Source organism: Tyto alba, unplaced genomic scaffold, assembly GCF_018691265.1.
Source record: "Tyto alba isolate M040663 unplaced genomic scaffold, T.alba_DEE_v4.0 Super-Scaffold_8, whole genome shotgun sequence".
NCBI lineage: Eukaryota > Metazoa > Chordata > Aves > Strigiformes > Tytonidae > Tyto > Tyto alba.
Window position 1 is genome coordinate 24265554 of NW_024881329.1, and position 20561 is coordinate 24286114.

General features: G+C 65.7%; 2 protein-coding genes across 4 annotated transcripts; both read left to right on the plus strand.

Annotated features, from left to right (window-relative positions):
• The first annotated feature begins 2381 nt into the window (after positions 1–2381).
• On the plus strand, positions 2382–7861 carry LOC122152619 (methanethiol oxidase-like). 2 transcript variants are annotated; one of them, XM_042785601.1, is made up of 10 exons: positions 2382–2503; positions 3350–3535; positions 4020–4140; positions 4754–4936; positions 5242–5420; positions 5685–5763; positions 6096–6217; positions 6325–6417; positions 6532–6650; positions 7171–7861. In XM_042785601.1, exons 2-10 carry the CDS (start codon positions 3368–3370, stop codon positions 7331–7333), a joined length of 1227 nt encoding a protein of 408 aa, XP_042641535.1. In that variant the 5' UTR covers positions 2382–2503; positions 3350–3367; the 3' UTR covers positions 7334–7861. The 2 variants fall into 2 exon arrangements, with proteins under 2 accessions (XP_042641535.1, XP_042641536.1); XM_042785602.1 differs by lacking the exon at positions 3350–3535.
• A 5909-nt stretch (positions 7862–13770) lies between these two features.
• On the plus strand, positions 13771–20308 carry LOC122152610 (methanethiol oxidase-like). Of its 2 annotated transcripts, XM_042785559.1 has the most exons (12): positions 13771–13880; positions 14555–14608; positions 14838–14950; positions 15797–15982; positions 16467–16587; positions 17201–17383; positions 17689–17867; positions 18132–18210; positions 18543–18664; positions 18772–18864; positions 18979–19097; positions 19618–20308. In XM_042785559.1, the coding sequence occupies exons 1-12, from the start codon at positions 13877–13879 to the stop codon at positions 19778–19780; spliced, it is 1416 nt and encodes a 471-aa protein (XP_042641493.1). In that variant the 5' UTR covers positions 13771–13876; the 3' UTR covers positions 19781–20308. The 2 variants fall into 2 exon arrangements, with proteins under 2 accessions (XP_042641493.1, XP_042641494.1); XM_042785560.1 differs by lacking the exon at positions 15797–15982.
• The last annotated feature ends 253 nt before the right edge of the window (positions 20309–20561 follow it).

Below are 20561 nucleotides of genomic sequence, written 5' to 3' on the forward strand. Positions count from 1 at the left end.
CACTGGCAGGTTTCAGGAGCTCACACCGCAAGAATCGGAAGGAAGCCCTCGTTCCAGGAGCAGCTCCACAGCCGGAGCTGGCTGTCCTCCTCCGAGCAGCTCGGAACGGCCTTTCCCTCTTCTCCGCTTGCCCGCCCAGAGCTCAGCACCGCTCTCCCCCGCGGCTCAGCGCTGGGCAGAACGGCCCAGCGCTCGCCAGTCAAACACAGCAGAGGTTCAGGCATCGCACCCGCCGTGCTGCTCCCGCGTCTGCCCGGCCGGCAGGAAGCCCAGCGGGGCCCGAGGCCGCGCCAGAGGCTCCGGCTCCAGCAGAGACCGTTGCAGGTGCTGGGCCGAGGCCGCCTGCGCGTGCTGCTGCTGTCAGCGTGCGCCCGGCCCCCTCCTGCACCCGCGCACCTGCTAATTCACAACTTCATTAGTCTTCCGCTCAGGAGCAAAATTTGCTGGCCGCCCGACTCGGCAATCCTTGGTGACGTCTTTGGCATCCCTCACCGAGCCGAGCGGTGGGGTGCGGAGTGCTCTAATGAAAGCTGATGGTGGGAAGGATAAGAGCAGGCTCGGCAACACCGACGGGCAAGCAAGCGATGGTTAGCGGGGACCACAATCACTGCTCTCCGCCCAAGAAAAGCTCCCTGTGGCAGGCAGAGACGGGAAGCCAGGAGGTGGGGAAGCCATCAGGGGCTTCCCTGACGGCCCACGCCCAGGTGGCAACTGCTCCCCTCCTCCCGACCATCCCTCCCGCCCCTGAGAGGGAAGAACACGCTCTAATTTTGCTGATGGGCAAGGCTCGGAGATGCAATCTCGTGCACGCTGGCACAGCCCGCTGAATGTGCCGGGCGAAGACCTCGCCTCACCGAGAGCGCCCGCTCTGCCCGGAACACCCAGGCAAGAGCTCCCCCGACTACGAGAGCAGTCTCCAGCCTTGCCCCAGTTCGCCGGGGGGGACATTTGCTTCCCGCCTCAGCCAGCCGTAAAACCCCGGAGCTGCCCCAGGGGGTCGAGGCGTCGCTCCTCATCCTGCATTCCTCCATCCCCCTTTCCTAGGCTTTCCGCCCGGCCCGCCGGCTCTCTTGGCACATGCTCTCTCCTCTGCCCCATTCAGGCCGGGCAGCGGAGCCCCTTGAGCGTTTGGAGAGACTGTGGTCAGTGCCGGTGTCCCAGCAGAACACGCCGGCAGAGGCTCGTCATCCTGGAGCTCCCCAGGCTCCACATCTCCCACGGGCTTCACTCCGTTCCGGTCCACCCCCCTCTCTGGGGGCAGAAGGAGAACCTCACCGTGCAAGCCTGGTGTCAAAACAGGCACAATTCGTCACCTGGAGCAGCAGGGGCAAGGTTTGCCGGTTAATTTACAAGCTGCTGCTGTGGCCCGGGAAGCCAAACAGAGTTCAGGGTCAACTTCTTCAAGACGTGGCTCAGGGAGTGGCGGACCGGAGCCCCCCGAGCTCTGCACATCAGGGTCTACTGCCGACCGGTCCTGAGCTGCAGGGACTAGAAGCAGCTGCCAGCCGGGCTTGACGATGTGCGGAAGCAGAGCTTGGGAGCTCGGCAGTGCGTTCTCCTCTCCACCACACAAAACCAGGAAAAAACCCAAGCTCAGAGGAATCGGCCCGTTCCTCTGCCTCGAGGACGCACCTGGAGAACACGTGAGGCCTCCCTCCGTTGCACCCCAAAGGGGTGACACTCATCTTTCAGGCCGGGCACGGACAGGCGGCGGGTCCCACAGCCACACGAGGGCACAGCTCTTTCGCTCCGAGAGGCCGTGCGGTGTGTTTCGAAGCGCCGTGCCAAAGGCACCGCGTGTGCCCGGCGTGCGTCCGGCGGCCCCGCCACGCTGGGTCTCTCTCTGCTCGGGGAGGGGACCGAGAGAGCCCGGGTGGGGGGTCGGAGCTTTGCACCCTCTGCCTGCGTGGAACGGCGGGTGCCTTTCGCCCCCAAGGTGCCGCTGCCCTCCCGGCAGTTTGCGTCACCAGCGGCACCGAGCTGGACAGTTGTTGTTCAGGTGCTCATTGGCACGGGGCGCTCCTGACAGTCTGCGGGACTTCAGCTTTGAGCTCTCCACGCGGCTCGGGCCCAGATGGGCCACGACAGAAGCAGCCGGCACCGCGCTCGCCTCCCTCGGAGTCCTAGAGGCAGTGCCCGTGCAGCAAGGCTTCAGGGACTGGCTGCATTAGGGTCCCCTTCTCTCTCTGCCTCTCGGAGCGAAATAGCTGTGCCCTCGTGTGGCTGTGGGTCCGTAGGGGAACCCGGGCCGGGGAGCGCTCACCGCGCCAGGCGGAAGGTTGCAGCGGGCAGAGAAACAGTTCGGTCCTGGCGGAGAGCGTGCTGAAGCTTTTCTCGTCCTTCCTGGCCGGCTCAGGGCATGCTCTAACACAAGCTTTCTGTACGTGCAGCTCCCAGAGAGGAGGTGGCCTACGTGACCTGTACCTACAGGGAAACATGCATCGAGCAACCCGACTTCCTGGCCACCGTCGATCTCAACCCCCGATCGCCGTGTTATGGCCAGGTACCTGGGGCTCAGCGGGGTCTGTATGGGGCCGGTGCCGCGCTGCTGGCTCTGGTCTTCGTAGTGCCTCCAGGTTCAGGACCTTCCCTCTGTTTTGCCGGGGAAAACCAGCTTGCTGGGTAGCCCCTCTGCCGTGCCAGCTGTCCCTCTGAGCCTTGCACCTTCCCGCATCCTTCTATCTCACCCGCAGGGCCGTGGCTCTTTTTCCCCCGCTACCTGGTGGGGTTCTGCCAAGCCCTGTCTGGGAAAGCCCTCGCGCGTTCTGTCGCGGCAGCGCCCCTTCCTGCTTCTCCTCTGGTGTTCTGTGCCAGGCAGGGGAGCTGCCTGCTCGGAATCACCTTCCTGCTCTCTTTGCACTGTCCGTGATCTGGCTGGACCCTCTCCATTCCTGTGTCCCGGGGAGAAGCCGGCTCCGACTCACTTTCCAACTCACTTGCCGAGCATCCGGTGCCGCTGGTGAGCTTTGGAGCGCCGAATGCCCTGCGCCACCCTGCCGGCGGCTGCTCAGGGGGGAGGATGGTCTCCGGTGCCCCGGGCGGGTTCGGGCAGCCGGCGCTTTTGCAGAGCGCCGCGTGTTGCGGTTGTGCTGCGGTGGCAGGGCTGTTCTGTTATGCACCGACCCAACCCGCCTGCTGCCCTCCGGAACGGGACGTCGGCACTGCCGTCTCTGGAGGCCGCAAAGAAGCGCCGGCTGTGCGGCTTTGAACTGATCAGGCACACTGAGGCTCTCACCTTCCCACAGACCCGCTTTAGCGCAGGGAGTGGAGCTGCCGCCTCTAAGGTGCTGCCGGCCTCCGGGTCCCCCTTTCTCCCTGTGTGACCTCTGGCTCTCCCTCGACTGCCTAGGTGATCCACCGCCTGCCCATGCCCAACCTCAAGGACGAGCTGCATAGCGCGGGGTGGAGCGCTGGCTGCAGCTGCTTTGGCAATAGCACACCGAAAAGGAACAAGCTGATTCTTCCCTGTTTGATTTCTTCCCGCATTTACGTGGTGGATGTGGGTTCCCAGTGCCGGGCTCCCAGGCTGTGCAAGGTATGCCTGAGGTGATTCAAAGGCAACTTTCTGGGAAGGAGTTGGGAACGGATGCTTCTGCAGCGGTCGGTGGGGAAGAAGGGTTCTCTCCTCATCTGCTCTTGCGCCCCGGTCGGCGAGGGCCGGCTCGCGCTGCCCCCTCAGCTCTCTCCTCTTCCGAGCGAGGAAGGCTCCCGTCACGGTTGCGTGGCTTTCGGTGTGCCCGGGGCATTCGGAGGGAGCCGCACGACTGGCAGTGCCGCCGCAGGCAGACAAGCCCTTCTGGCAGAGGTGCTGCTTCTCGTCCGGGCAGAGGGGAGCTCCGAGGCCCCTCTGCTCCGCGGCAGGGAGGAGCAGGCCCGAGCAAGTGCGAGTGCTTGGAGCGCGAGCTCCGGCACGCGTCGGGGAGTCGCGGGGGCTCTGGTGGCCAAAGGCTCTGCCCGGGGGTGGGACTCGGGCCGAGCCGTCGGAGGCTGAAGCGGGGAGGTGTGTCACCGTTTTTCAGACGATTGAGCCGGTGGATGTCTTCTGGAGGTGCAACAAGGCACACCTCTGCACAGTTCGCAGCCTGCCCAGCGGTGACATACTGATTGCCAACATGGGAGACGCAGCCGGCAATGGCAAAGGTACGTTTTCCTTTGGTAATCACTCCGAGGATGTCATTCCTCTTAGAAAAACAGCAGGCTCAAAGCCGGCGGCCTCGGGGGGGTTCCGACAGCAACCGGGAGGTGCTGGTTGGCTCGTCCCAGCCCTCCCGTGCTGGGGCAAGCACAACAGTCACCCACAAGCCTGAGGCGCAGCGCGGGGCCGTGAAGACCCGCGTCCGAGGAAACGCCGGGCTGCTCTGCACAGTCAGGTGTTCAGCCTTGCTGTCTTGGCGTGACGTGGCGTGACGTGGCGTGACGTGGCGTGTCTTAGCCTGCCTTGTTCAGCCGGGGCTGCTCGAGAAGAGGGAGGTGGGGCGGGTGCTGCCGCCACAGGAACCTTGGCCGTTGGAAGCACTTCACGAGCATGAAGTTGGGATCGTTGCTGGTGTCCAGGACTTCTGCTCAGCGTGCACAGGAACCTACAAACACACCCCCTGAGCCGGCAAAGCGCCGCGGAGCCTCTGCAGCCGCGGGTCTCGGGGTCGAAGCGTTCGGAAGCTCTTGGCCTTTTCAGCGGGTCTAATGCCCAAAGCCGGACACCCGTTCACGAACGGGGCGTGCGATTTGCCCCGCGTCCCCTTTTGTGTCACAGGTGGGTTTATCGTGCTGGACGGAGAGACCTTTGAGCTGAAGGGGAACTGGGAAAATGAGTGTGAAGCCCCACCGACCGGACACGACTTCTGCTACCAGGCACGCCACAACGTGCTGGTCAGCTCTGCTGGAGCCGTCCCGAGACGAGCGGGACGTGGGTTTAATTGCGACGACTTCAAGAAAGGTGGGGGACAAAGGCTGCAGGGGCCGAGGCAGAGCTCAGCGGGCTGGTGGGAGGGGGGGGGTGCCGTCGGGGAGAGGGGACAGGCGGAGTTCTCCCCGCACGGAGCTCTCCGGTGCCAGCACGTGCAGCGTCCGTCCCCGCGACAGGCTGGTCCCTCTCGTCCCCCGCGGCTCCCTGGGTGTCGGCTCTCTCTCTGCTGGTCCTGGCGAGGGGCTGCCCCGGCTGTCCCTGCCTGTGAGCGTTTTGGGGAGGGACTCGTGCCCAGGAGTGGCCCCCGGTTCTGAGAGGGCTCTCCTTTTCCTCAGGGGTCTTTGGGCGCCGCCTGAACGTGTGGAACTTGTCCTGCCGCAGCCTCACCCAGTGCTTTGACCTGGGGGAGGACTCTTTGCCCCTGACGGTGAAATTCCTCCACAACCCCGATGCTGCCGAGGGCTACGTCAGCTGTGCCCTGAGCGGTGTCGTCTACCGCTTCTACAAGTGCGAGGCAAGTGTTCTGCCAGCAGCCAGGGGCGACGCGGCCCGGTGAGCTGCAGGGGGATGAGCGCCCGGGGACTCGTGTCGGCGCCGAAGCCCAGCCCGGCTGTGGGTGTCAGACGATGCTGCCTCAGCGCGTCTGCTCGTAGCAGCTGGGTGCAGCGGTGGCCTTCCCCGGGCAGCTTGGCCTGGCTGTGCACGCGTGGGGCGCAGGGGGGGCTCCTGCCTGGCCAGCCAGCGCGCTCACGGCGCTGGGCCTGTGTTTCTCGTGCAGAGAGACAACTGGGAAGTCGAGGAGGTGATCCGGATACCAGCCAAGGAGGTGACGGGCTGGATCATGCCCAGGATGCCCGGTCCGTGTGCCCGCGGGTGGCGGTTCCTCTCTCCTCCACCCCGGAGGGGATGGCGGCGGCGCCTCGGGCTGCGCAGCCCGGCAGAGCCCCCTCGCTGCCCGCAGAGCCTCGGCCTTGCCGTGCCATCGCAGCGGCGGCGGTTGGAGGGGCGGGGGGGGGTGCAGACCCCGCGAGGAGCCGGCTGCCCGGCTGGAGCCTGCCCACGGGGGCAGGTCCCCTGTGCTCGAGGCACGGCGGGCGGCACGGCGGGGAGCGGAGCGAGCTGGGCTCCAGGCGAGGCACGTCTGCTGTCGGTGCTGCCTTCTCTGGAGCTCTTTGTTTCCGTGCCCTAGCCTTCATCGCCGACCACATCATCTCGATGGACGACAGGTTCCTCTACCTGAGCAACTGGCTGCACGGAGACATCCGCCAGTACGAGCTCTCCAAAAACTGCAGGCCCCGGCTGGTGGGACAGGTAAGGCGGGCGCAGAAGGGCTGGCGGTGCTGGGTCCCTCCCCGCGGAGGGGGCTGGCGGCGGGCGGGCGGTGGCGGGTGCCGCGGCTGCCACTGCCTCGCTCGCAGGTGTTTGTGGGAGGCAGCATCCTCCGGTGCGGGCCCGTGACCGTGTGCAGGGACGAGGAGCTGAAGTGCCAGCCGGAGCCCTTGGTGATCAAGGTGAGTCCTGCGTCCTCCCCGTTGCCCTGGAGGCCCCTGGACTCCGGCTCCGCCGGCGCTCGGCTGCTCGAAGGCAGAAGGCGGTGACAGCCCTGCGCTCTGTTGGGCCCCCAGTGCAAGAGAGTGTACGGCGGCCCCAGCAAGCTGCAGCTCAGCTTGGATGGCAAGAGGCTGTACGTCACCAACTCCCTCTACAGCACCTGGGACAAGCAGTTCTACCCCAACATGGTGCGGTAAGGAGCGCCGGGGGGCAGGGGGCCTCTTTTGGGGGGCCCCTGTGTCCGGATTCACACGCAGTGGGCTCGCGAGCATCTCTGGCCGGGCGAGGGGCAGCTGCTGCCGGAGCGGAGCTGCAGGGCCGGGGGTCTGCTCGGGGGAGAGGAAGGGTTTGGGTCGGAGGGCGGCGCGAGTCCCCTGCGGGTGGCAGAGCCAGGCCCCGTCTCTGCCACAGCCGCTGCCGGTGCGGGTGCGTCCCCCAGAGGTGCTTTGGCTGAGCCAAGCAGGCGAGGGTCTCCACACAGGGGCAAGCTCCAGCCCGCCCGTCCCGGCGTGCGGAGCGGTTGCCTCGGGTGCCCTGGGAGTTGAGGAGAAGCGCCGGACCCGCGCCTCGGCTGCCTTCTCTTCCCTGGCGAAGGCAAGAGGAGGAGGAGGAAGCCTCTTCCTCGGCACGCAGCAGCAGGGTGAAGGGCAGGGCCTCTCCCGCAGGGCCGCGCTCTGCTCGCCTGTAACGGCTGCGCTCTCGGCCCCTCGCAGGGAAGGCTCTGTCATGCTGCAGATTGATGTGGACACGGAGAGGGGAGGCCTGACCGTGAACAAGAACTTCCTGGTGGATTTTGGAAAGGAGCCCAGCGGGCCTTGCCTCGCCTCCAGCATCCGCTTCCTTAACGGGGATTGCACCTCCGATACCTGGGCCTAGGCGCCACGGGCAAGACTCCCTTCTTCTCCCTCTTCCGTAGCGCAGCCCTGGAGAAGGAGCGGAGGGTAACTGGGTGGGGGGTCCCCGTTCGCTGCCGGAGTCGGGATTTCTGCTGCCAGGAGCGAGGAAGCTCTGCCTTCTGGCGAGGGTTTGGCTGGGGCAAGCCAGTGACCAGTGGCGCAGGGCACGTGTTCGGCGCGCTCGGCGCCGAGCGCTCCCTGCTCGCGATTCCCCGAGCAGAGCCCGGGGCGGTCGCCGGGCTGCGCAGCCGTGCAGAGCGCTCAGCGCCCTGCGGCGGGGAGGGAAGCGCCCGCTTGGCCCGAGCTGCTGCTCTTCAGCCAGCTCGGTGCAGGATCGTCCTCCCCCGGCACCAGAGCCCTCTGGGCTGGCTCCCCGCGCGCTCGGCTCGGGGGGCGTCGCGGCCGGGCGAGGACGGAGGGCTCTCTTTCGACGAGCGGTGCCTGTTCCCTGACACTGGTTTGCGCTTGGGCGCTGCTTTAAACGCGAATAAAACTGCTCTTTGCATCAGCTGGATCTTCGCGTGTCTTATTTCAGCGAGGGCTGTCAGATTTTCCTAAGGGGAAAACGAACGTCACCGGTGCTTATCGGTCAGACCGGGGGCTCGCAAAGCCCTGCGACGGGCCGTGGATTGTGCCGGAGTGCCCGACCGTCTCCCTGGCACTTTCCGGCAGACGTTGCCTTCGGCTGCTCTCTCGTCGCGGGCGTTCGTGCAGGCACGCATTGCAGAGGGGAACTTGGCAGCCGATTCTCCCCTCTCTGCCCCAAAGAAACGCACCTCGTCAACGCGACAGGGTGCTGTCATCAAGCAAAGCAACCGTTTGGCTTTAGTCGGGCTTACCTGAAGATCCACGAGGGACTGAAAGGACGCGCTTAGACCCTCCGGGGAGATCCCCGGTGTCTGGGAAGCGGCCGCCTTGCTGCTGGCGAGAATATTGGGTTCAGCTTGAGCGGCTCCCCTGGGCAGCAGAGTCTGAGGCAGCTGAGGCAGAGTCCAGCTCGGGGGCTCGCCCGCAGCGCCCTGCGCACACTGGATCGGGTGATGTTGGCAAACTCACCTCAGCCCCCTCACCATTCTCAACAGACCGTGCTCTGCGTTTGGCAAAAGGCGGCAGGCAGTTAACTGTAGTGGAATTTCTGACAGAGAGTGGCCACGATATTTTGTCGCAGGGTTGGGACAATCCAGGCCTGAGATCAGACTGCTGACAACACCGGTGTTAAGAGGATGACCTTGAAGGGCTCTGTTGTGAGGAACTGTACCTGTTAACGAGGAATTTCCCCAGCTATGTATCTGGCCAAGCTAAGCACAAGTATGCAGCAAACCGCAAGATGCTTGCGATCACAGTTCCCCTTTGGGTGCGTGATAAGTTGCTTACGACCAATAATCCAGGGGTGTGGGGCGCGTGAACAGCGGGTGCTTGCTGTGCAAAGGAGTTAACCCAGCGATTCGGGCAATAAAGGGGGACGACCTGTAGCCGCATCGGGGTGATTGTCATTACTCGTGCCACTCTCCGTATTATTATTATCGGGACCCTCTTCAACGTCCCGCTCCAGGGCCTCTTTTACGCGTCTCGGTACGAGTTTCTGGTCAGCCTCTCTTCCTCCAACTAGGAATGCAAAGGCAGAATATGTATCAGTGCTTTGTTCATCTCTTACAGCAGAGAATATTTTATCTGTGGTCAAAAAACCTAAGCGATACCCCTCTCCACTCTCTGCAGTACCCATGCTCTCCCTGCAAAATACTTGAAGAAACGGCCAGAAAGTTACGTTTGCGTCCTCATCTCCCTGGCAATGTCACTCCAAGAAAACAAAGGTCACATTCACACGGGGTGCAATTCCCATCTATTCAGGCCTGCTTCCAAAGGCTGAAACGAGCACGTGCTACAAAATCGCAGCGAAAACCATCCCGGGCGGTTAGGAGACCTCCGTGTTCATCTGCTGCAGCCGGCAGCCTGTAGGAGAGGAGACCCCATGTGTGGGTCGGCTGCTAAGAGCTGGCTGCGGGCTGGGCTTATTTCTTGCCTCTGCTGCTCTCTGGAAGGGGAGGGAAAATCGAAGGTTTCTCTGACAAGAAGAGCCAGGGTGGTGGAACAGAGCACTCCCAGGGGCTGCCCTGTCAGCCCGGCTTCTCAGGACATCAGTTTCCAGTGCTGTGGCTACAAGCTCACCGTAACTTGTCGCACCAAGGAGTAGTGCAGCCGAAGGGTGCCCGCAGCTCCCCGTGAAACACCGTCCTCCCTCCGAGCCTGTGCCCCAGCACAAGGCACTTCTGGGGAGCCGCTGGAAGCGCCGAGGGACTGGAGGGGTGCTGGCCCCAGGGAGAAGCCCACCTGCCAACCAAGGCCTCAAGGGACCCGAGGAAGCAGCCAGCAGCCGCCCCAGCTCTCCGCCTCCCCAGGTCAGGCACCCCCACCGCAGTGCCCACGCAGCGGCCTCCACAGTCGCCAGCAGAACTCCCGCGCGAGGCGGAGGAGAGGCCCCCGCTCCCTGCCCCGGGGAACTCGGGGCCCAGACACCCGGGAAGGGGCCCGGGGGGGGACGAGGGGCTTTGCTCGTACCAAACCTTGCCCCTGCTGCTCCAGGTGACGAATTGTGCCTGTTTTGACACCAGGCTTGCACGGTGAGGTTCTCCTTCTGCCCCCAGAGAGGGGGGTGGACCGGAACGGAGTGAAGCCCATGGGAGATGTGGAGCCTGGGGAGCTCCAGGATGACGAACCTCTGCCGGCGTGTTCTGCTGGGACACCGGCACTGACCACAGTCTCTCCAAACGCTCAAGGGGCTCAGCTGCCCGGCCTGAATGGGGCAGAGGAGAGAGCATGTGCCAAGAGAGCCGGCGGGCCGGGCGGAAAGCCTAGGAAAGGGGGATGGAGGAATGCAGGATGAGGAGCGACGCCTCGACCCCCTGGGGCAGCTCCGGGGTTTTACGGCTGGCTGAGGCGGGAAGCAAATGTCCCCCCCAGCGAACTGGGGCAAGGCTGGAGACTGCTCTCGTAGTCGGGGGAGCTCTTGCCTGGGTGTTCCGGGCAGAGCGGGCGCTCTCGGTGAGGCGAGGTCTTCGCCCGGCACATTCAGCGTGCTGTGCCAGCGTGCACGAGATTGCATCTCCGAGCCTTGCCCATCAGCAAAATTAGAGCGTGTTCTTCCCTCTCAGGGGCGGGAGGGATGGTCGGGAGGAGGGGAGCAGTTGCCACCTGGGCGTGGGCCGTCAGGGAAGCCCCTGATGGCTTCTCCACCTCCTGGCTTCCCGTCTCTGCCTGCCACAGGGAGCTTTTCTTGGGCGGAGAGCAGTGATTGTGGTCCCCGCTAACCATCGCTTGCTTGCCCGTCGGTGTTGCCGAGCCTGCTCTTATCCTTCCCACCATCAGCTTTCATTAGAGCACTCCGCACCCCACCGCTCGGCTCGGTGAGGGATGCCAAAGACGTCACCAAGGATTGCCGAGTCGGGCGGCCAGCAAATTTTGCTCCTGAGCGGAAGACTAATGAAGTTGTGAATTAGCAGGTGCGCGGGTGCAGGAGGGGGCCGGGCGCACGCTGACAGCAGCAGCACGCGCAGGCGGCCTCGGCCCAGCACCTGCAACGGTCTCTGCTGGAGCCGGAGCCTCTGGCGCGGCCTCGGGCCCCGCTGGGCTTCCTGCCGGCCGGGCAGACGCGGGAGCAGCACGGCGGGTGCGATGCCTGAACCTCTGCTGTGTTTGACTGGCGAGCGCTGGGCCGTTCTGCCCAGCGCTGAGCCGCGGGGGAGAGCGGTGCTGAGCTCTGGGCGGGCAAGCGGAGAAGAGGGAAAGGCCGTTCCGAGCTGCTCGGAGGAGGACAGCCAGCTCCGGCTGTGGAGCTGCTCCTGGAACGAGGGCTTCCTTCCGATTCTTGCGGTGTGAGCTCCTGAAACCTGCCAGTGGTGACTGGCAGCCCGGCTGGTTCCCGACACTGGTCCCTCTTTGGAAGCCCGCGACGAGCTGGCCGCCCTTAGGAGAGACGGAGGAGCTTCCCTCTAAGAAGGGAGGATGGCAAGAGATTCTTTGCTCCCCCCTGGGCAAGCGTGGCCCGAAGCCAGAGGGCACGTTCGGAACACGTGTGGGCTGCAGTCTGCTGGGCCCGAGCGTTGAGAGGCTGCAGGTGCTGCAAGGGCAGAGCCAGGCTGAAAGCTGTCCCAGGCAAGCAATACTGAACCTCTGCGCTGCGTTGTACGGGCAGGGCTGGAGCAGCTGCTTCCACATCTCTCTGCAGCAGGAGGTGGCTGGCGAAGGAGGGGGTGTGCAGCCTCCTGCAAAAGCGGGGCCCCGAGTCCTGTTCAGAAGCACGTGTCTAGCGGATAGATAAACTCCTGGGCGGCCAGCCTTTGTTTGGGCCAGCGTGGATTTGCAGTGCTCTTTCACTGGGTTTCCTCACCTCTGGAGGCGGGGGCGTCCTGTCCCCGTCAGCCCTGGTGTTACCCTCACCCTCTGCAGTGCAGTGCGGAGCCCGGTGCCTTCACCCAGTTGGACTCGACGCAGCTCAACTACGCCACGTGCAGCGCAGCTCTTTGATGCCCCTTTCTGCTGACACCCCTCGCAGTTCCTCCGTCTGGTTGCTAGTTTTGCCGACCTCCAGGAAAGGTTCCTCTGCCGGGGTTCTCCACGTCCCAGGTGGGCGCCTCGCTCGCTCAGCCGGGCTGCTCTCCTGCTGCGGAAAAGCCGCCCAGAAGCGTCTCTGTTCCGTGCCTGATTTGACATGAGGATAGAATTCCTTTCCGTGCGGCGCCTCTTGCCCCGCAGCTCGGCCACGTTCCGAGTCGGGAAGATGAGGCTTTGAGCCGTTCCTTTGTGTGCTCTCTCCTTTGGTCCGTGACCTTGTTTTAACGCCTTCTCCTGGCCTTACAGAGAGCCCTGACGGAGCCGGGAGGCAGCTTGGCAGCTGCAACCGTACAGGGAGTGGTGGCATGGAAGTGCCTGGCTGCGGCAAGCAGCGATCCCTCTCCCGCTGGCCTCGGCCCCTTGCACTGCCGGGTTCCTGCCGGACAGATCCCGAGTCCCCCCAGCTGCAGCAGTTTGACGCTCGGCGCTGGCAGGAGGCCGAGAGTTTGGCTGCTCCCGGGCCCGCCGGTTGCGTGCTTAAAGTGCTGCTCTGGCAGCCACGTAATGAAAGCCCTGGTGAGATGGGCTGAGCTGTCCCCTCTCCCGATCGAGATCTCCTGCGGGCTTCTTTAATGGCCCTGTCAGGTGATTCCGCGTTCCTGCGTGGAACGATTCCTGATCCCGTGTAATTTGCCAACTGACCGAGCAGCTCTTCCCCCAGACGTGCTGCTCCCTCCCATGCCATCGCTCTCGGTGCTTTCTCCCTGCTTTCCTCCGGCAGCTGGCAGCAGCCAGGCTCGTGGGGACCTCGGGAGGGGCCCCTTCCTCCCGAACGCTTCTCCCCAGCGCCCCAGGCCCTTCGGCAGCCGTCCGTGCTGCTCCCGGGGCTGTTCTGGGACAGCCGGGGCCAGTTTACGTGCAGTTCAGCCGCAGCGGTGCCAGGCTCCTTGCGGTGCTCGTGCCTGCCGAGGGGCTTTGGGGGTTCACAGCCCAGCCTGCTGGGGGCCGGGGGGGGGAGTAGCTGCTGCTCAGGCCCTGTTCCACGCTGCCCCGAGTCCCGAAGGTCCCTGTTTGCCGCAGGCGGGCTGACTTCCCCACCCGGAGCTGCACACCGGCGGGGCAGCAGGCGTGCCTCGGCCCCGGCCGTGCTGCGGCGACAGGGGCAGCGGCTGTTTTGCCCGGGGCGCCCGGCCCCAGCCGGCTGCGTTCTCTCCCTGGCTGGGAGCCGGCGGCAGCTCCTCGGCTGGCTCCGGTGCGGTGGGAGCCCGCTCCCTCCTCGGAGCGCCGCAGCCCCGGGTGCGGCCCCTCGAGCTCCGCCAGTCTTCCTTCTGGGCAGGGGCACGGCTGGGCCTGGCTTGCCGAGCCGAGCCCAGGGAGCCCACGGTGCCGCCAGCCCAAGGCGCAGAGAGAGACGTGCCTGCTGTCAGGGTCCGGATTGCCGCGGTGCCTTGGGGGGCCGCTCTGTGTTCCGCGCTTGGAACTGCCAGGAGGCGGCTGGGGGGGCCCATCGTCGAGCCGGACTTCTCGGCCCTCGTGCGGAATGTGCCGCCGCTGCACATTTGCACAGCAGGCAGGCACGTGGGGCCGGGGCTGCCTTGAATCAGCCCGTGGCTCGGCTGGGGCGCGGAGGCCTCCCGAGCCGGGCGAGTCCCAGTGGAAATGCCCGCAGCCCCAGGATCAGATAGGGGAGGTTGTGTTTAAGGAGCAGACCTGCACGGACCAGCAGATCTTCCCTGCAGATCGGTGGCTAGCAAGGCGGAAGCAAGCCGCAGCGCTGGTCTGGCACCTCCCAAACGCCGAGGAGCGATGGCTCCTCCCGTGGCACCTCGCTTCTCCCCCAGCCCTCGCCCTGTATATAAGGCCCCTGGGAGCAGCCTCGGCACAGCCCAGCCCGCTCCAGCCCGGCCGACAGCGAGCTGCACCTCCAGTGCCAGCAGCCCAGCTCTCGAGGAGAGGGATCCCGGCGGCCTTCGGCATGGGTAAGAGAGGCTCTGCGCCTCCCCGCAGCCCCCAGCAGCTCCAAGCCTTGTAGCCCCGTCCCCGCTGCGGCTCCAGCCGCTGCCTGGAGCCTGCGGCCATCCCACCTCGACACCCGCCGGGGGCCTGCCGGGTTTGCTCCTCTGCAGCGCGGCAGGAAGGAGAAAGGGGGGACTGCAGGCTGCCGTTCTGTCCGCCCGGTGCCAGAGGTTTCCTGTGTCTCGCTACCGTTCTGCCCCCGGGGCTTCGTTTGGCCTCGGAAAGCTCCTGCCCGGTGGCCGCAGCAGCATCCCTCGTGCTGGGGGGAGCCTCCCCTCGTGCTGGGGAGTCCCCAGGGAGCCCCAGAGCAGACGTATTTGCCGGGCCAGAGCTCCCGTCCTGGCGTGGTGCTCGGCGGGAGCTCTCTCGCCGGCCGGCCCTGCTGCTGGGGAGGGGATCGGCTCCGCGGGTGCCAAAGGGAACCGAGCGGGGGTTTGGGGCGCGATAGCCCCGGCGGCGCTCTAGGGAGGGTTCCTCTCCTGGACCTGCGGTTTGCCAGTGCCGTCACACCACCAGGAGGTGCTGGTCCCAGAGGTCCCCGCTGACAGCAGGGCTGGGAGAGGGGCCCCGGAGGGACAGAGTCTTCTCTCGGGGCGTGGACGTTTCTCATCTTGTCCTTCTCTTCTTCGCAAACCAGACAGATGCAGAGCTCAGTGCTACGAGTACCCCACCTGCCAGGATGCTGTGAAAGGCAAGTCCTCTTGCGCGTGCCGGCTGTGACCGCGTGGAGATGCGCTTTGGTTGTCCTCGTGCCGCTGGGTCCGTAGGGGAACCCGGGCCGGGGAGCGCTCACCGCGCCAGGCGGAAGGTTGCAGCGGGCAGAGAAACAGTTCGGTCCTGGCGGAGAGCGTGCTGAAGCTTTTCTCGTCCTTCCTGGCCGGCTCAGGGCATGCTCTAACACAAGCTTTCTGTACGTGCAGCTCCCAGAGAGGAGGTGGCCTACGTGACCTGTACCTACAGGGAAACATGCATCGAGCAACCCGACTTCCTGGCCACCGTCGATCTCAACCCCCGATCGCCGTGTTATGGCCAGGTACCTGGGGCTCAGCGGGGTCTGTATGGGGCCGGTGCCGCGCTGCTGGCTCTGGTCTTCGTAGTGCCTCCAGGTTCAGGACCTTCCCTCTGTTTTGCCGGGGAAAACCAGCTTGCTGGGTAGCCCCTCTGCCGTGCCAGCTGTCCCTCTGAGCCTTGCACCTTCCCGCATCCTTCTATCTCACCCGCAGGGCCGTGGCTCTTTTTCCCCCGCTACCTGGTGGGGTTCTGCCAAGCCCTGTCTGGGAAAGCCCTCGCGCGTTCTGTCGCGGCAGCGCCCCTTCCTGCTTCTCCTCTGGTGTTCTGTGCCAGGCAGGGGAGCTGCCTGCTCGGAATCACCTTCCTGCTCTCTTTGCACTGTCCGTGATCTGGCTGGACCCTCTCCATTCCTGTGTCCCGGGGAGAAGCCGGCTCCGACTCACTTTCCAACTCACTTGCCGAGCATCCGGTGCCGCTGGTGAGCTTTGGAGCGCCGAATGCCCTGCGCCACCCTGCCGGCGGCTGCTCAGGGGGGAGGATGGTCTCCGGTGCCCCGGGCGGGTTCGGGCAGCCGGCGCTTTTGCAGAGCGCCGCGTGTTGCGGTTGTGCTGCGGTGGCAGGGCTGTTCTGTTATGCACCGACCCAACCCGCCTGCTGCCCTCCGGAACGGGACGTCGGCACTGCCGTCTCTGGAGGCCGCAAAGAAGCGCCGGCTGTGCGGCTTTGAACTGATCAGGCACACTGAGGCTCTCACCCTCCCACAGACCCGCTTTAGCGCAGGGAGTGGAGCTGCCGCCTCTAAGGTGCTGCCGGCCTCCGGGTCCCCCTTTCTCCCTGTGTGACCTCTGGCTCTCCCTCGACTGCCTAGGTGATCCACCGCCTGCCCATGCCCAACCTCAAGGACGAGCTGCATAGCGCGGGGTGGAGCGCTGGCTGCAGCTGCTTTGGCAATAGCACACCGAAAAGGAACAAGCTGATTCTTCCCTGTTTGATTTCTTCCCGCATTTACGTGGTGGATGTGGGTTCCCAGTGCCGGGCTCCCAGGCTGTGCAAGGTATGCCTGAGGTGATTCAAAGGCAACTTTCTGGGAAGGAGTTGGGAACGGATGCTTCTGCAGCGGTCGGTGGGGAAGAAGGGTTCTCTCCTCATCTGCTCTTGCGCCCCGGTCGGCGAGGGCCGGCTCGCGCTGCCCCCTCAGCTCTCTCCTCTTCCGAGCGAGGAAGGCTCCCGTCACGGTTGCGTGGCTTTCGGTGTGCCCGGGGCATTCGGAGGGAGCCGCACGACTGGCAGTGCCGCCGCAGGCAGACAAGCCCTTCTGGCAGAGGTGCTGCTTCTCGTCCGGGCAGAGGGGAGCTCCGAGGCCCCTCTGCTCCGCGGCAGGGAGGAGCAGGCCCGAGCAAGTGCGAGTGCTTGGAGCGCGAGCTCCGGCACGCGTCGGGGAGTCGCGGGGGCTCTGGTGGCCAAAGGCTCTGCCCGGGGGTGGGACTCGGGCCGAGCCGTCGGAGGCTGAAGCGGGGAGGTGTGTCACCGTTTTTCAGACGATTGAGCCGGTGGATGTCTTCTGGAGGTGCAACAAGGCACACCTCTGCACAGTTCGCAGCCTGCCCAGCGGTGACATACTGATTGCCAACATGGGAGACGCAGCCGGCAATGGCAAAGGTACGTTTTCCTTTGGTAATCACTCCGAGGATGTCATTCCTCTTAGAAAAACAGCAGGCTCAAAGCCGGCGGCCTCGGGGGGGTTCCGACAGCAACCGGGAGGTGCTGGTTGGCTCGTCCCAGCCCTCCCGTGCTGGGGCAAGCACAACAGTCACCCACAAGCCTGAGGCGCAGCGCGGGGCCGTGAAGACCCGCGTCCGAGGAAACGCCGGGCTGCTCTGCACAGTCAGGTGTTCAGCCTTGCTGTCTTGGCGTGACGTGGCGTGACGTGGCGTGACGTGGCGTGTCTTAGCCTGCCTTGTTCAGCCGGGGCTGCTCGAGAAGAGGGAGGTGGGGCGGGTGCTGCCGGCACAGGAACCTTGGCCGTTGGAAGCACTTCACGAGCATGAAGTTGGGATCGTTGCTGGTGTCCAGGACTTCTGCTCAGCGTGCACAGGAACCTACAAACACACCCCCTGAGCCGGCAAAGCGCCGCGGAGCCTCTGCAGCCGCGGGTCTCGGGGTCGAAGCGTTCGGAAGCTCTTGGCCTTTTCAGCGGGTCTAATGCCCAAAGCCGGACACCCGTTCACGAACGGGGCGTGCGATTTGCCCCGCGTCCCCTTTTGTGTCACAGGTGGGTTTATCCTGCTGGACGGAGAGACCTTTGAGCTGAAGGGGAACTGGGAAAATGAGTGTGAAGCCCCACCGACCGGACACGACTTCTGCTACCAGGCACGCCACAACGTGCTGGTCAGCTCTGCTGGAGCCGTCCCGAGACGAGCGGGACGTGGGTTTAATTGCGACGACTTCAAGAAAGGTGGGGGACAAAGGCTGCAGGGGCCGAGGCAGAGCTCAGCGGGCTGGTGGGAGGGGGGGGGTGCTGTCGGGGAGAGGGGACAGGCGGAGTTCTCCCCGCACGGAGCTCTCCGGTGCCAGCACGTGCAGCGTCCGTCCCCGCGACAGGCTGGTCCCTCTCGTCCCCCGCGGCTCCCTGGGTGTCGGCTCTCTCTCTGCTGGTCCTGGCGAGGGGCTGCCCCGGCTGTCCCTGCCTGTGAGCGTTTTGGGGAGGGACTCGTGCCCAGGAGTGGCCCCCGGTTCTGAGAGGGCTCTCCTTTTCCTCAGGGGTCTTTGGGCGCCGCCTGAACGTGTGGAACTTGTCCTGCCGCAGCCTCACCCAGTGCTTTGACCTGGGGGAGGACTCTTTGCCCCTGACGGTGAAATTCCTCCACAACCCCGATGCTGCCGAGGGCTACGTCAGCTGTGCCCTGAGCGGTGTCGTCTACCGCTTCTACAAGTGCGAGGCAAGTGTTCTGCCAGCAGCCAGGGGCGACGCGGCCCGGTGAGCTGCAGGGGGATGAGCGCCCGGGGACTCGTGTCGGCGCCGAAGCCCAGCCCGGCTGTGGGTGTCAGACGATGCTGCCTCAGCGCGTCTGCTCGTAGCAGCTGGGTGCAGCGGTGGCCTTCCCCGGGCAGCTTGGCCTGGCTGTGCACGCGTGGGGCGCAGGGGGGGCTCCTGCCTGGCCAGCCAGCGCGCTCACGGCGCTGGGCCTGTGTTTCTCGTGCAGAGAGACAACTGGGAAGTCGAGGAGGTGATCCGGATACCAGCCAAGGAGGTGACGGGCTGGATCATGCCCAGGATGCCCGGTCCGTGTGCCCGCGGGTGGCGGTTCCTCTCTCCTCCACCCCGGAGGGGATGGCGGCGGCGCCTCGGGCTGCGCAGCCCGGCAGAGCCCCCTCGCTGCCCGCAGAGCCTCGGCCTTGCCGTGCCATCGCAGCGGCGGCGGTTGGAGGGGCGGGGGGGGGTGCAGACCCCGCGAGGAGCCGGCTGCCCGGCTGGAGCCTGCCCACGGGGGCAGGTCCCCTGTGCTCGAGGCACAGCGGGCGGCACGGCGGGGAGCGGAGCGAGCTGGGCTCCAGGCGAGGCACGTCTGCTGTCGGTGCTGCCTTCTCTGGAGCTCTTTGTTTCCGTGCCCTAGCCTTCATCGCCGACCACATCATCTCGATGGACGACAGGTTCCTCTACCTGAGCAACTGGCTGCACGGAGACATCCGCCAGTACGAGCTCTCCAAAAACTGCAGGCCCCGGCTGGTGGGACAGGTAAGGCGGGCGCAGAAGGGCTGGCGGTGCTGGGTCCCTCCCCGCGGAGGGGGCTGGCGGCGGGCGGGCGGTGGCGGGTGCCGCGGCTGCCACTGCCTCGCTCGCAGGTGTTTGTGGGAGGCAGCATCCTCCGGTGCGGGCCCGTGACCGTGTGCAGGGACGAGGAGCTGAAGTGCCAGCCGGAGCCCTTGGTGATCAAGGTGAGTCCTGCGTCCTCCCCGTTGCCCTGGAGGCCCCTGGACTCCGGCTCCGCCGGCGCTCGGCTGCTCGAAGGCAGAAGGCGGTGACAGCCCTGCGCTCTGTTGGGCCCCCAGTGCAAGAGAGTGTACGGCGGCCCCAGCAAGCTGCAGCTCAGCTTGGATGGCAAGAGGCTGTACGTCACCAACTCCCTCTACAGCACCTGGGACAAGCAGTTCTACCCCAACATGGTGCGGTAAGGAGCGCCGGGGGGCAGGGGGCCTCTTTTGGGGGGCCCCTGTGTCCGGATTCACACGCAGTGGGCTCGCGAGCATCTCTGGCCGGGCGAGGGGCAGCTGCTGCCGGAGCGGAGCTGCAGGGCCGGGGGTCTGCTCGGGGGAGAGGAAGGGTTTGGGTCGGAGGGCGGCGCGAGTCCCCTGCGGGTGGCAGAGCCAGGCCCCGTCTCTGCCACAGCCGCTGCCGGTGCGGGTGCGTCCCCCAGAGGTGCTTTGGCTGAGCCAAGCAGGCGAGGGTCTCCACACAGGGGCAAGCTCCAGCCCGCCCGTCCCGGCGTGCGGAGCGGTTGCCTCGGGTGCCCTGGGAGTTGAGGAGAAGCGCCGGACCCGCGCCTCGGCTGCCTTCTCTTCCCTGGCGAAGGCAAGAGGAGGAGGAGGAAGCCTCTTCCTCGGCACGCAGCAGCAGGGTGAAGGGCAGGGCCTCTCCCGCAGGGCCGCGCTCTGCTCGCCTGTAACGGCTGCGCTCTCGGCCCCTCGCAGGGAAGGCTCTGTCATGCTGCAGATTGATGTGGACACGGAGAGGGGAGGCCTGACCGTGAACAAGAACTTCCTGGTGGATTTTGGAAAGGAGCCCAGCGGGCCTTGCCTCGCCTCCAGCATCCGCTTCCTTAACGGGGATTGCACCTCCGATACCTGGGCCTAGGCGCCACGGGCAAGACTCCCTTCTTCTCCCTCTTCCGTAGCGCAGCCCTGGAGAAGGAGCGGAGGGTAACTGGGTGGGGGGTCCCCGTTCGCTGCCGGAGTCGGGATTTCTGCTGCCAGGAGCGAGGAAGCTCTGCCTTCTGGCGAGGGTTTGGCTGGGGCAAGCCAGTGACCAGTGGCGCAGGGCACGTGTTCGGCGCGCTCGGCGCCGAGCGCTCCCTGCTCGCGATTCCCCGAGCAGAGCCCGGGGCGGTCGCCGGGCTGCGCAGCCGTGCAGAGCGCTCAGCGCCCTGCGGCGGGGAGGGAAGCGCCCGCTTGGCCCGAGCTGCTGCTCTTCAGCCAGCTCGGTGCAGGATCGTCCTCCCCCGGCACCAGAGCCCTCTGGGCTGGCTCCCCGCGCGCTCGGCTCGGGGGGCGTCGCGGCCGGGCGAGGACGGAGGGCTCTCTTTCGACGAGCGGTGCCTGTTCCCTGACACTGGTTTGCGCTTGGGCGCTGCTTTAAACGCGAATAAAACTGCTCTTTGCATCAGCTGGATCTTCGCGTGTCTTATTTCAGCGAGGGCTGTCAGATTTACCTAAGGGGAAAACGAACGTCACCGGTGCTTATCGGTCAGACCGGGGGCTCGCAAAGCCCTGCGACGGGCCGTGGATTGTGCCGGAGTGCCCGACCGTCTCCCTGGCACTTTCCGGCAGACGTTGCCTTCGGCTGCTCTCTCGTCGCGGGCGTTCGTGCAGGCACGCATTGCAGAGGGGAACTTGGCAGCCGATTCTCCCCTCTCTGC

Coding starts and splice junctions, on each gene's coding strand:
- LOC122152619 (XM_042785601.1), top strand. CDS start 3,368: ATGCCCAACCTCAAGGACGAGCTGCATAGCGCGGGGTGGAGCGCTGGC. Junction 3,536..4,019: donor GGGCTCCCAGGCTGTGCAAG/GTATGCCTGAGG, acceptor ACCGTTTTTCAG/ACGATTGAGCCGGTGGATGT. Junction 4,141..4,753: donor CGCAGCCGGCAATGGCAAAG/GTACGTTTTCCT, acceptor TTTGTGTCACAG/GTGGGTTTATCGTGCTGGAC.
- LOC122152610 (XM_042785559.1), top strand. Junction 17,868..18,131: donor ACCGCTTCTACAAGTGCGAG/GCAAGTGTTCTG, acceptor TTTCTCGTGCAG/AGAGACAACTGGGAAGTCGA. Junction 18,211..18,542: donor GATCATGCCCAGGATGCCCG/GTCCGTGTGCCC, acceptor TCCGTGCCCTAG/CCTTCATCGCCGACCACATC.